This window comes from Labeo rohita, chromosome 16 (assembly GCF_022985175.1).
Source record: "Labeo rohita strain BAU-BD-2019 chromosome 16, IGBB_LRoh.1.0, whole genome shotgun sequence".
NCBI lineage: Eukaryota > Metazoa > Chordata > Actinopteri > Cypriniformes > Cyprinidae > Labeo > Labeo rohita.
Window position 1 is genome coordinate 24,353,475 of NC_066884.1, and position 15,499 is coordinate 24,368,973.

Below are 15,499 nucleotides of genomic sequence, written 5' to 3' on the forward strand. Positions count from 1 at the left end.
ATTTGCACTGAAGTCAATGTGAACATAAACATACATTACACACTTGTAATGAAGCATGTTGAGGATCATATGGTGGGGTTTCATGAACCCTTGATCAATCTCTGTAATATATTTACTCATCAGATGAGTCATGCAAATTAAGCAGTCTATTCAGACTGCAAATCTGCGGTCTCTTGGGAAGTGCTGCCAGCGTGATGGCCCATGGCAATCAAATAATGAATAATAACAGTCAAGTATTCTTTCATGCCCATAACCAAAAAGAATGTGCTTACACACATTTTAGGTTTTAATAACTTTGGCAAACCTTGGGCAAGAGAAAACCTGTTTAGTATTCCTTGGTGATAAGTGTGAATTTGGTACATTTCTACACTATAAAAGTGTTGGGTCGTGCAGGGAACTTCCAAAATAACACTGCACTCTGGATTCTGTCCAATCAGCAACCTGCACGCAGTAAGAAACATCTCACGCACAATCTCACATATCTTTCACATCTATTCCTTTCAACACGTCTTGTGTACATTCAGATAGCTTTGTTCCCTGCTCAACTTGAACTGATATAAGAAGGTGCAGGTGTTACAGAAAGGATAAAAAGTTCTTCCAAAAGGTGTCTGGAAGTTCTTCTCAGTGTGTTAGGAGAGAAAAGAACACAAAGGAATACAATACGATGATCAATATAAAATACAGCCGCTTCAAAAGACAATAGAACTGCATATTGTTTTGAGATATTGAGGCTTTTTTACATTGAAACCACTAGGTTAGTTGAACCCAGTGTGCAATTATGGAGTATTCAAAGGGACTGACTCTCCATATTAAGGTTTGAAGACCCTAACAAAAAGTTTTAAAGCATATGTATATTTTTAGACATAAAAGTACATACATATAAGCAATGCTGGTGTAACCAACTCTATCTCACGACCAATTTGTATGTGTTTTATGAGGAGGCTAATTTCTATGAATTTGTATGACCACACTTACGATTTTGTATGATTTGTCTAGACCCCAGTGACGGGTAGGTTTAGGGGCGGGGTTAGAAGTAGGTCATTCGTACAAATTCATACGAATTGGGGAACGTACAATTTAGCCAAAATTCATACGAATTAGCCACCATGTAAAATATGTACAAATTGCCATGAGATCAGGCTGGGGTAACGCATTACAAGTAATCAGTTCCTTTTTTCATGTAACTAAGTAATTCATTTACAAGAAAATATCGAAATAACTCTTTAAAATAGGTAACGCCAGTTATTTGTTTTTCCATTTATTGACTGACAGCTCTCCTGTAAGTGCAGAGGCGCTGATGCTTACCATACTTCTAGACTAAATGTGAACATGTATTTACTCATCCCACTTGCACAAAAACAGATTCAGTACTCCTCAAAATGAATAAAAACTGTGATACGCCAAATAACACAAATGTGACCCTGGACCACAAAACCAGTCATAAGGTCATAATTATTATTTTTTTTTTTTTAAATAAATAATATTAAATAATAAATAATAAATATTTTTTTTAATAAATAAGCTTTCCATTGATGTATGGTTTGTTATGAAAGGACAATATTTGGCCGAGATACAACTATTTGAAAATCTAGAATCTGAGGGTGCAAAAAAATCTAAATATTGAGAAAATCACCTTTAAAGTAGTCCAAATGAAATTCTTAGCGATGCATATTACTAAATGAAAAGTTTTGATATATTTACAGTAGAAAATTTACAAAATATCTTCATGGAACATGATCTTCACTTAATATCCTAATGATTTTTGGCATAAAAGAAAAATTGACAATTTTGACCCATATAGTGTATTGTTGGCTATTGCTACAAATATACCCATGCGACTGGTTTTGTGGTCCAGGGTCTCAAATATTCTTAATGCACTTTATCCCATTTATGTCTTTGTTATGTTTTTCAACAATACTATGTAATAGCAAAACTAACTTTTGGTGTGAAAGGGCTTTTAGTTTTGCCGATTCTATTAAAAACAAACAAGCAAGCCCAGCCCAGATGAGAAAAAGTAACACAAAAGTAACGTAAAACATTACTTTCCATAAAAAGTAACTAACGCAGTTACTTTTTTAGGGAGTAACACAATATTGTAATGGATTACTTTTAAAAAGTAACTTTCCCCAACAGTGCATATAACCCATGATTCAACAGCGTTTCAGAAAATGTAGTCGCGTTCCTAGTACGTTTTCGATGCGTATGGGACGGTATATCGACAAAATATAAATATTGTTAAAATGTGCAACCTTTTTAAACATTTACACACTTACCACACACAAAACAAAGTTTTGTTTAACTGTGTTAGTTGCAAGACTAAAAAAATGGTTTTGCTAGACAGGAAGCTTCAGATAAAACCGACAAGAATTCTTTTAAAATATAAAAAATGGCTAATTAATTGCGCACACTGATTCGTTCAATTAATTTTTCTTAGTAAAATATAATTAGGCAGTGTCATAACAGACAATTTATTCATCCATCACACTGGTGTAGGCGTTATGATTGTTCATTACAGTTGCATTCCCTTGAAATGTAATGATAATGGCTTTCTTTCCCCGCGCTGAACAGCCTCAATGTAGGCAGGATCAAGTATTTGAGAAGGGCTCTTGATTGTCGTGAGATCATTCGTCGTCTGTCCAGTGGCTGCAATTGGTCGCATGAACGTTTTTTTTTTCCCGGACTCAAGACTAAAGGATGAAATGAGGTGCAGAGCTGAAGAGCTGAAGGAATGGGCGAATAGAGACAGACGAAACACACACACGGAGAGCGCTGTGAACCATCTGACTGACGCTGCGAGAAGATCCTAGTGAAGTCTGACCATCACAAACGCGGGAATTTGGATCACATTTAGATCAAGCGGATTTCATTGAAGCGAATGGTGTGAAAGGTAAGACCGCTGTCGGAATTCATCTGTTATACATTCTCTGCTGCTTATCTGATATTTGCGTTTGTTTAAACAGCAATGCGAGAATTATTCGAAATAAAGGCTTGAAAATATACGCGATATATATATATATAGTTTTGCCACTTTTGTTTGTATTGTTATGCATTTTCTTAAATTTATTTATTATTTATTTATTATTTATTTTTGTTCAATTCATCCCCTACACACACACACACAAAAACAACTTTAAAGCGTGTTTGATTAAATAAATTACATACATTTTTATATAAGGTTAGTTTTATTTACTCGTACAATATTTCCTCAACTGATGTAAACAGATGCACATAACTTTCAAATGTTCTTATAAACAATCGTTATGATATAGTTTTGTTTAGATAAGTATTTTTTCTGTTTTTATTATTTTGTTACTATTATTGTTATTATTATTCCTTCCTAACTGAGAGAGAAAGATGGAGAGAGAAAAAACAAATCATAGGGATGTCCCAGACACCACCGATGCTCAAAGAATTGATATCCTATATCTATTTTTAAATTTAGCGCGTTTCATCTTTACTGTTCTGTTGAGAATAGAAATGACGCCAAGGTGAGCGCTTGATGTTTATTTCAGGATTCAGCATTCAGTAGCAGGTGAAACACACACACACACACACACACACACACACAGAGACAGGGGGACAAAGACAGGCATGCAAGTGAATTTAACCATGCGTTGTGGGCTTGTTAAAAAGCCTCTTCTTTTAGTACAAATACTTGACTGAAACGAAATGCTTAGAGCCTTAATAGCATGCTTTTTTATCTTGTTTTCCAGAATAAAAAGCATGCTTTGAGACAAATTGTAAGTGAAATGCTGTGATGGACACCCATGTCCCATCCAAACAAGCTTTAATTTAAATGATATTCCGTTTAAAAAAGGCATATCATGACTAGAGCAGCAACAACACTGTTGAGAGAAAGGGAGAGAAGAAGCCATCTGTGTCACAACAGCTGAGGAAGACTGACTTATTGAACTACATACCATAGTCTACAGCTATACAGCATAATCTCTTGACCCTAATTTAGACCACTGTTGAAGTTAAGTGGGGGTGCCCTCTTGAACAAGCCCGGGCGGCTTCCTCTCTAAACACACGTCAGCATTCTTATCCAACATGAATGACGGGAGCCGTAGTGGCCTGCTTGTTCTCAGGAACAACAATGGTCCTCAGGAAGCACTTCTCACTGGCTGTCCATCAAAACTCAACAAAGTCTTTACTGTTCTTGACCTGCAGAGACTTTCCTCCCTCCCTCTCTGTGTTTCTGAAATCCCCCTGAGGCTGCACGGCTTCAGTGAATTCCTCCACTCACTCGCTGCTTCTCTCCCTCCGTAGGTGCAGGGCAAGCATCACTCACACGGCTATAAGGATGCGGGTGTCGGGATCGAGGATTAAGCTGTGGTGTCCGCTTATCTCGCTGGCACTGATTCAGTTTCTCACCCCCGTTTCGGCTCAAGGTAATTGCTGTCTTCATGGTTGTGAATCGGCATTTGCTCTGGTTTATTGGTTTTGTGTGGATGCGTAAAATATGAAATGTTGTCCTAATGATTCATTGCATTACATTTGATGGCGCTTTGAACAAAAAGAAACATTTGACCCTTTATGCACTTTCACATCTCCTAAGAGGACTTCTTTCAGTGCAATATCTTTCAGTGAGAAGGTAGAAAGAGCTAAAGCGAGTCTTGAGAATTTTAGATGGGGCAGAGATGTGGAAAAGCATTTAGTCCAACATCACAGGGACCACAATGATAATATCCCTCAAGGCAGCTTAAAGGCTTAATTGGTTGCTCTGCTTGGAAGGAGTTTCACATTCCTCCCAGGCCCTGGAGTGAAAGGTGGAGCCTGGATCATCATCTGGAGTGGGAGGTTCTTTTCGGAAGATAAAGTTTGGATTACTCTTTGATTACTCTTTTTTGCCTTCACTCTCCTCACAGACTAGCACTTGTGTGATGGGCATGTGAAGTCCCTAAATTAATGTCGCCTAGACAGGTTCTTTTCATCCCTCAAATCACTGAAAGCTGTTGGTGTAATTTTAAACTGCTCAGTGGTGCGGCTGAATAGGAATAAACAAACCAAAGACTTTTAGTTAAAGGAATATTCTGGGTTTAGTACAAGTTAAGCTGAATCAACAGCACTTGCGGCAAAATGTTGATTACCATGGAAATGAATTTCATCTTGCTACTGCTTTTTAAAAAGCAAAAATCTGGATTGTAACTAAGGCACTTAAGTGGAAGTTAATAGGGCAAATACATAATGATAAAATACTCAAATGTTGATTCTGAAACCGCATACGATCTGAGTAGGTATGAGTAGTTTTTTTCAAAGTAGATTTAAGCATGATTTGTAAACTAATGCATACTGATGTTTGCGTTGCATAACTAGCTTCATATGTATGGCTTTTCAAATATAGTAAACTTGCTCGGTAGCTCACCCGGTACAGCATTGCGATTGCTTAAAAAAAGACTTAAAGGGATAGTTTACCCAAAAATGTCATCACTACTCACCTTCATGTCGTTCGGAAGAAGAGAAGAAATTGTTCAATAAAATCATTATTATTGCTTTCTTTGCACACAAAAAGGTATTCTCCTACTTTTATAAAACTGAGGTTGAAACACTGATGTCACATGGACTACTGCTGCACGATTCTGGATAAACTGAGAATCGCTGGTTTTTTTTTGTCTCAAATAAAGATCACGATTCTCCCACGATTCTGAACTAAACAAAATAATGTGTGACAAAATATTATTGCTGCAGTCTTAAAAGTAATTTTAGTTTAATGAATTTAAATGAATTATTAAACAATTTAATATATAATATTTATTTTAATATATAATATGTTTAATACACCAATTTTTAATATTAAAATGATGAAAAAGTGGTTTGAATGAATGATTCAATGACTCACTCATAAATACTTCAATTGTTTTATTACTGGATGAATCAGCGGTTTTGAACAGATCTCTTGAATAAATGATTCAGTGACAAATACATTTTTTAACAGTTGCTTTTTGCCACGAGTGTTTCTAGTGGCGAAACAATGCAACTGACACAAACGTTCTTTGAAGCGCCAGTTAACTTTCAAATAGGGATTTGCTCTATTTTGATCACTACCATAGACATCAATGTTTATATCTGAACTATGACTTTGATCTCAGTATTTCTGTGTTAATATAAATGACTGTGTAGATGAAAAGACTGTTTGTAAAGCTGTTTCTTACCCAAATATGGTAAATGTCTGCTCTCTGTGTCAGCGGCAGCAAAAACACAGATTTAAATTTTTCGGTATGGTTTTTAATCGGTACGGGCCAATCGTTGTCAATTAAAAATGGAATCGCATTGGTGTTTGAATTGAGATCACAGTCTTTTAACGATTAATTGTGCAGCTCTTACATGAACTACCTTTCTAGTTGCATTGCTGTCTATGCAGATTCAGAAAGCTCTCGGATTTCATCAAAAATATCTTAACTTGTGTTCCAAAGATGAACAAGGGCTTACAGGTTTGGAACAACATGAGGGTGAGTAATTAATGACAGAATTTGCTTTTTTTGGGTGAACTATCCCTTGAAGTGCTGTGCTTTGCAAGTGCAAAGCTGTACTGGGTGAGGTACAGAGCAAGTTTACTATCTGAAAAGCCATGGTTGCTTTAGGAGATTGGTTTTATCTCAGGTTTGTTTTTGTTAACATTATTGGTTAGGTTTAGCTTGGAGTTTTGTGTAGGTTATATGCTATTTTCAAAAGTGATAGAGCATTTACCTTTCAGTGCCACTCACCAGATATTTAATTTCTGAACTTCTGCGGTATATAAAATGACCATTTTTATGTTCATCTGTTCTGGAGAAAGCTGAATGTCCATTTAGTGTTACCGAATATAAGCCTCAAATTTCTGCTTTCAAATCCTCCAAAAACTGACTCCAAGTGCCTCGTCATTGCTTCAGATTTTGCTTTTTTAAAAGACAAAGGCGAAATGACTCTTTGTTTTAATTGACACTGTGTCACAAATGCTATCAGTTGAGCTTAACTTAGCTTTTAAGCTTGCCATATTCCTATAGAAAATATGAAGAAAATATTGCACTGTGTTTGTGGGTACTTGATGCGTTGGAGCGAAAATGATTGTAAATGCTGACAATGCCCTGCTGAGAATGAATGGGTAGAAGCAGTCAGTGATACAAAGCATTATGATGAGACATTATGAAAGCATTTGGAAGGGTCTGTATTGTGTGCGTGATGAAGTTGTGGAAAAATTAAACAAAAGAACTGAAGGTCAACCTTAAACAGTCTGTCTGAAATCCTGTTAAAACTTTCAAGCAGTCAACTGCACAAAATAAAACACACGCACAGTTTTAGTGTAATTGTTGTTTGGATTTACACGGGCAGTACATCTCATTACAAAACCTTTAACTAAGCAATTTGTCTAGATAATGTATTTTTACACATTGGTGAGATGGAAAATGTAGCCAGGTCTAATTCCAGCTGCTTAGGTCTGTCCAAATTTACATCACATCCAACAGACTTGGATGAGTGTAAAGTGCAGAATGTTTCTGACTGCTCCCGCTAAGTAGGCATTAATATTTTAATTCCCTCAACAGCGATTTTTGAGTTTGTGGAAACTAAACGTTCAAAACAAGCGCGTAGCCCTTTGACAGGTGAGTAATTGGAAGCACGATGATAAAAGGACGAGTGGATTTTGGAGTAAGAACTCTGTGTGAGTGTCTCCAAAAGGATGAAAGATAACCACATCAAAGGCCTGCGGATTTGTGGGTGCGCGTTTCTAACATACAGACAGATACAGGACCTACTGCTCGTGTTTCTCTCGTTTCAAGTTACAAGTCAGCACTTGTCACCATTAAACCACCATGGTCGTTGTTCCCTACCTCCCCCTCAATCTCTACAGGAGTCTATTTGGCACAAAACCGTTAATCACCAAAAGCCAGGAGACTTGGATACCTGGGTGTGCTAAGACGGTTTTCCAAGAAATATTCTATGAAACTGTCATGATACTGCTTCCAGAAATCTGTTGTTTTTTTTCACGCCGATGAATGTATTATGTTCTTCTTCATTATTCATGGTTCGTGAGCAGAGTTTTAGCATCTCACCGTAGCTGAATTACTTTCTGAGTTGATTTCGCATACATTTTTCATCTCCGTCATGGGGTGCAGTACTGAGCTGGCACAACAACACGCTGGCACAACAGATGATCCGTTGTGAAAAATTTTTCTCTGGATCTTTCATCCCAAATTCACTGACATTTTCTATGTACCTTTTTGAAATCTACAGTATAGGTATTTATTGTATAATCAAATTATATGTAAATAAAAAAGCAGCTTGTCACTTTATCCAACAATTAAACTCATACAAAAAGGTAATTTTAGAACATAATTGCTATGCAGTTTATTGTAGAAAGAAAATATTTTTATTATCATTTCTAATAATCATTCAAAAGGTTGGTGTTGAAAGATTTTAAAAAAATGTCTCTAAGTTGCATTTATTTGATTAAAAATACAGTAAGACATTAATATTGTGAAAAATGATTATAATTAAAAATAACTCTTTCCTTTTTAATTTGAAAGTTTTTAGTTAACCCTGTGATTACAAAAATATAATTTTCAGCAGACATTATTCCAATCTTCAGTGTCACATGATTCTTCAGAAATAATTTTAATATGCTGATTTGATGCTAAATAAAGATTTTGTATTATTATCAGTGTTGAATGCTATACATTTGTGAAACGCCATACATTTGTTTTCAGGATTCTTTGATAAATGTAAAGCTTAAAAGCACAGTGTTTATTTATTTTAATTTGCATCTTTAAAAAATAAAAAATAAAAAATAAAAAAAATACTGACCCCACACTTTTGAATGTTAATGCATTCTTACATTTAGTAATTAATATTAGTGATTTTTCATTTTAATTTCAATGAAAATAAATACAAATAAAAAAATAAAAAAAATTGTGACAAAAAACAAGTAAATAATATAATTAATTAATAAAGTAATTTTACGTAATATCTGTAAAGCTAAACTGCTCAACCCTGTTGCCTAATTTATTTTAAGAGAGAGAGAAAAAAACAATTACTAATTAATATTAGTGATTTGTCACTTAAATTGAGCTATTCAATAAATAAATAAATAAATTATATAATATAATTAATTCTCAAAACTTTATGTAATTTTTAAGCAATAGCTGTAAAGTTTAACAATAAAATAAAAGTTAAAACAAATATTATTCTTTAATTTCATAATATTCTTTTATTTATTAATTTTAGTTTATCAATAACCAATGTAACAAAAAGCATCAATCCCATTTAAATAATACATTTAATAATAAATAAATAAATAGTGACAAACACACAAACTCAACCACTCAACCCTGTTACCCAATTTATTTTAAGAGAGAGAGAGAGAGAGAGAGAGAGAGAGAGAGAGAAAACAAATAGTACTTTTTTTAAGTCATGGGAAATATAAATTTATCAATAACCAAACTTCATGTAATTTGACATAATATCTGTAAAGTTCAACCACTCAACCCTGTTACCCAATTTATTTTAAGGAAAATAAAAGATAAAACAAATATTATTCTTTAATTTCATAACATTCTTTTATTTATTAATTTAAGTTTATCAATAACCAATGTAACAAAAAGCACCAATCCCATTTAAATAGTACATTTAGTAATAAATAAATAAATAAATAGTGACAAATACACAAGCTCAACCACTCCACCCTGTTACCAAATTTATTTTAAGAGAGAGAGAGAGAGAGAGAGAGAGAGAGAGAGATTACTTTTTTAATTCATGGGAAATATAAGTTTATTAATAACCAAACTTTATGTAATTTTACATAATATCTGTAAAGTTCAACCACTCAACCCTGTTACCCAATTTATTTGAAGGAAAATAAAAGATAAGACAAATATTTTTCTTTAATTTCGTAATATTCTTTTATTTATTAAATTCAGTTTATAACCAATGTAACAAAGAGCACCAACCCTTTTTAAATAGTACATTTAGTCATCCATAAATATTAAATAAATAAATAAATAAATAAATTGTGACAAACACACACACACACACACACACACACACACAAAAACAAGTAAATAACAAAATTCATTTGCAAAGCTTAATGTAATTTTACATAATATCTGTAAAGCTCAATCACTCAACCCTGTTACCCAATTTATTTTACGAAAAAAAAAAAAAAAAAGATAAAACTTTACATATCTTTTAATTTATGGCAAATATAAGTTCATCAATAACCAAAGTAACTGACATTTGGTCCCAAACTAGCTAGCCCTTAGTGAGTAACAGCTTCATTTAGTCTAATCTTGCAACCCTATTACTTGCAACCTTGTTACCTGCTGGGAAGTTTCCACTTTTGAAAGACAGAAGCACTGAAATGTGTTTCCATATACACCGATTGATGAAAATGAATCGTAGCTTCCAAAAGACACATATTGGACTGAGTGTGGTGTGAGTATCCATGAGAAGGGAGATGTTCACCCCACAGGAATCCCAGCAGTGTTCCGTTCCTCAGGTTGGTGCACCTAGATCAGTTTTATATCTTATCTCTGTCTCCTAAACGCCCTGTAGTATTGACCTCTGGGTTTCATTTCTACATTTTTTCCTTTTCTGTTTGTGCCAACATGGTTTCTTCATATATATTTCATGTAGCACCTCGGTTTCTTTCTCTTGAGCAAACCTGTGGCATGTGAACAACATAAGGATAGAGAAACATTGATTAATCAATGTTTCATTACCTTACATGTGGGATGTGTGATGTTTGGATGTGGTGATTTCTCATAGGTCTAACATACAACAACTGATTATGGGTCAGAAGGGTTGGTTTAGGTTTGTTTAGGATTGAATGATGAAAGACGACCCCTAATCAGTTGTTTATGGCTATAGATACTCTCAAACTGAAGTAATATGCTTTATTGAACTGTATAAAGCTTGCCTTCCTCTTAAACCTCACTGGTATTTAAGATGCTTTAGAAAATAGCAGAAAGCTACTCTTCTGACCTTTAAAAGTCACATTCTCTTCTCAATTACGGTCTTGTCATTTTTAATGAGACAGTAACTCTCTGTTCATGATTTTATGTGCATTATGTCGCATGGACAATTAAATAATAATATTAAATCACCTTATATTTCCTTATATTAAATACCTTTAAACCTTAAACTGGACATGGCTATAAACAGTGAAAGAGTGAGAATATGACTTAAAACACACCTTTCCTTAGACTTTTATCTAAGTACAATTTAAACTCTTATTTGAAAAATATTTATTTTGTCATCATTTGCACATTTTCAGTATGTAATTCTATTATTTTCTTGCAGTTCCAGCTCCAAGAAGACTTCGATTTAAAGTTCTGAGTGCAGGCAAGCTACTTGTCTCATGGAAGGAACCAAAAGGAGAATATGATGGCTACAAATTTATATATAGTAGTGAACCAGGTAAGAAGTTATGACAGTAAAACAGCATTTTAATTTATTTTGGTCAGTCAGTGTTACAGGCTAAGTTCACTTCCAGAATTAAAATTTCCTGATATTTTACTCACCCCCATGTCATCCAAGTTGTTCATGTCTTTCTTTCTTCAGTCAAAAAGAAATTAAGGTTTTTGAGAAAAACATTCCAGGATTTAGTGGACTTCATTGGGGATCAGTGGGTTGAAGGTCCAAATTGCAGTTTCAATGCAGCTTCAAAGGGCACTACCCAATCCCAGCGAAGGAATAAGGGTCTTACTTAGCAAAACGATCGGTCGTTTTCTAAAAAAAAAAAAATGTCTTTTTACCCACAAATGCTCATCTTTCAATCGTCATGCGTGACGGAGGCGGAAGAACGGACCCAGTGTTTAAAAAGCGAACGTGCAGAGGACGATTTTGAAGTTGGAGGAAAAAATGAGATAGGGCTGCCCTCTAATAGTCAACTAACCATTAGTCGACGAGAAGAGACTTGGTCGACCAAAATTCCATTAATCGCTTAGTCATAGAAAAAAAATTCACAGGAAATGGCGAAGTCATGCAGCTCATGACGGACAGATCGTTAATGGCTGGTCTATGTGGTAATATAGTATATCGGACATGACATCCAAATGCTCACCTATCATTCATTGACTTCAAATATGGCTTTTCATCTGAAAAATATATGTAGTAGCACCTTTACATGGCAGCTCAGTCGAATGTTAACCCAGAAAAATGTGCGCTTTTCAAGTGTCTGTGCAAAGTGTGGAAGCTGAACAGTAGTGCGCACACTGCATGATGGATTGGGGGCGCCGGTGCAGTCACTTGCTCTTAAAATACTCTGGAATTTTTGGTCATACAGATAAAAGTAATAAATCTTTTGAATCTGTAAAGACTTTTGTGCTTTTGTAAAATAATGTAAGCAAACAGGATACGCTTTCTGCCGTCTCGGCCTTTGTGAACTTGCGCGTGAAATTTGCCTTACAGACATGAAAAATATATCTATAGAGAGTGAAATGTCTACTTGAACCAATTTAAATAGAAAATAAATATTCTCCGATTATGCAATCCATATAAAACATGCATACTGGTGCATCACTACTTCAGAGATGATGAGTCGGTGTCTCCAACTTCATCTCTTAAAGGGGTCATCGGATGCAAACTTCACTTTTACATGTTGTTTGAACATTAATGCGTGTTGGCAGTGTATGTACATATCTACCCTATAATGATAAAAATCTATGTAGTGGGTTTTAAGTAATCTGTTAAAAGTAAAATAAAATAAATAAATAAAACAAAGAAAGCACTAGTTTATTAATAAATTATTAAAACATTAATGCAGTCTCCTTGCTGTTTTTCCCTGACACATTCATAATTATTAAATCTGCTGGTGTGCTGTGGCAAGTTTTTTTTGCATGCTCTTGAGCACTTATTAAGCTATGTAGGCAATTAGAGGCTCTTAATTATGATTTATATGGTTTGTTTTTGAACGTGACTAATATTCAACTAATGCTTAAATTGAACGACTGCTTGTCGACCAGAAAAACCTTTAGTCGAGGCCAGCCCTAGTGAAGTCGTTAATGTGCATCAATCTAATGCAAGATGAGCATGTGTGGTTAAAAAGTATAGAAATGTTTCTAGAGAAGTGGCTAGAAAAGACCCTTATTCCTCGAGTAAACCCCTTTGAAGCTGCAGTTTGGACCTAAAACTCGCTGACCCCCATTGAAGTCTACTATATGGAGAAACATCCTGGAATGTTTTCCTTGAAGACCTTAAAATCTTTTCAACTGAAGAAAGACATGAACATCTTGGATGACATGGGAGTGAGTAAATGATCTAGATTCTTTAATTCACGAGTGAACCAATCTTTTAATGTGGATCTAAATATTTTATTTATGAAATACAGTCTCTGTTTTAGTCCTTTTCAGCTTCGCTTTTGTCTTTAAATGCATTCAGACTTTCTTCACTTCCCTCTGTGAGCTTCAACAGATGTATTTGTTAACCTTGCCAGATCTGAAGGACTCTGTTTCTTTACATATTTGACAATGGTCCTTGTCTGGTGCTTTGATACGTCTCCTGATAACACATAAACAGCCAAGGTCACTCTAGTTTTATGTAAACCAGGTGCACTAGCCATCAGTTCTGTAAACTCACCCCTTTGTTAAACAGTCACAACTCACAACCCCCTTTTCTGGGGCAACAATAAGCCGTGTCCAAACTCGTTGTTTCTTAGAGCACATTCCTGAGCTCTATGTATACTAGGTCTGGGTCCACAGAATAGATATTCATTAGGCTGTTCAGACGTTCCCAACAGATGGGAAAAGCACTCGTTTCAATTATAGCAGCTCATTTGCTGTGTTTCTATGTGCAAAGTGGCATTAATGGGCATGATAATTCTCTCTATTGGCCTGAATTGAGGTATTAAAGTGATGGAACAGGGCTGGATGAGGACAGGTGATAGTTTGCATCAGAGCGGGTCAATACGACGCTTTTGTGATTGAGGTGAGGAATGTCTGGTTGCGCTACCTGGTCAGAATCAAGGAGGTCAGGTGGAGGTTACCATCTGCTTGTATTTATGGTATCTGATGGCAGCACACAACAAATCTCACAACAACACTGGCATCCTTAAAAAGGGCTGCAAACCAAAAAATGGCAAAGCTCCTAAAAGATAAAAATTAGAGATTCGCTTACTGAGTGAGTTTGATTCAAAGAGCTAATGAGGCTGTTTCGTGAATCTTTCTGATTGACTTATCAAAAGAACTATTCATAAGAGAAGTTTTTCATGAATTGAACATCTCAGCTTGTGTTGTTCTAGTGCAGGAAAGACTGATGTGCACCCTAGCAAGACGATATCACACAAAACCACATTCAGACTCACAAAAAGTGCCCTTAGCCACAAGAAAATGAGGGAAAGATGTGAGATGTTGAAGGGTAGGAGAGAGACATTTTTCGAGGTGCTTAATCACAAATGTATATTTTGGCTTGTGGCATCTACAGTACTTTTCTTGCTTTAGAAGTTGCATGTTTTCCCCCAAGCTCAAACATAAACACGGCTGAGTTTTTCAGCAATAGGAGTGGTCAAATACGAAAACAGAATAAGTTATCAAATTTTGCATTGGGAAAATTGATTTCACGTCTATTTTTGGATATAACTATAGACTATTTTTCCCTTTGCTCCACTCTTTTTAAAAATCAAAGTGGGAAGGGAGATGTTCGCTTGCGACAAGCAATTCTGTCCTTTGGTCTCGTTTAAACAAATGAGAATTGGAGCGCTTTGATGTTGTCGTGAGAACGGTGACAGTTTGCTGTCTGCAGCAATCTTCTTTTACTTTTCTATGAAGCGTGATGTGCAAAGTCATCAGCAGACTGTGGTTCTCCAGTTCTGACTCCCTCTGCTCTGAGTCTAACCCCAATCATGCTCCCACTGCTGCTGAATAAGCAACTTCCACTCCCCTTCAATTGATCTCTCGGCAAGCCACGAGGATTTTAATCAGGATCATTGGTCAGGGATCTGAATTGCAGGGGCTGGCTTCTTCATCACACTGAGGGACTGTGATATGAGTATGCCGCCGTTCAGGCATGACTGATTCAAACGCAATAAATTTTGGCTGCACTTTGTAGTTCATCACTATGCTTTTTTTGACCTATTTTAAATTGGCCAGTACTTTAAAGGGATACTCCACCCAAAAAGTGTAGGTACCCTCAGATTTGAGACTGTAGAACTTTAAGTTCATTTAATGCAAGTGGATGGATGCTTCAAAAAACACACAAAACAAACCTACCTGATCTCACGATGAAAACGTACCTGTTGGAACTTTTTAGCAAGACGCAAAAACGTACCAATAAGCACATATCACTGAAGTTCCCAACTGAAATGAACACTAGAGGCAGTAAAATAGCAAGCACTTGTCATACACAGTTATGATTACAGCTCCATATGGTTCACTTTCCGGACGTAACAAGCTTGCTCAGTAGCTCAGCTGGCATGGGATTGGATTTAGGATGCTGAATCCTTGGGTACGAATCCTGTGAAAAACATGACTCACGATGAAAGAGCTGAAAGATGAGAGATCGAAAAACAAGCTAAAACAGCATGCTTGCGATT

General features: G+C 35.6%; 1 protein-coding gene across 1 annotated transcript in view; it reads left to right on the plus strand.

The window, feature by feature from the left end:
- Positions 1-2,561: 2,561 nt before the first annotated feature.
- col14a1a (collagen, type XIV, alpha 1a) overlaps positions 2,562-15,499 on the plus strand; it is a 169,112-nt gene continuing 156,174 nt past the window's right edge. Inside the window, 3 exon segments of the mRNA XM_051131522.1 lie at positions 2,562-2,887; positions 4,270-4,391; positions 11,272-11,388. Coding sequence (XP_050987479.1) covers positions 4,304-4,391; positions 11,272-11,388 — 205 coding nt within the window. The 5' untranslated portion in view covers positions 2,562-2,887; positions 4,270-4,303.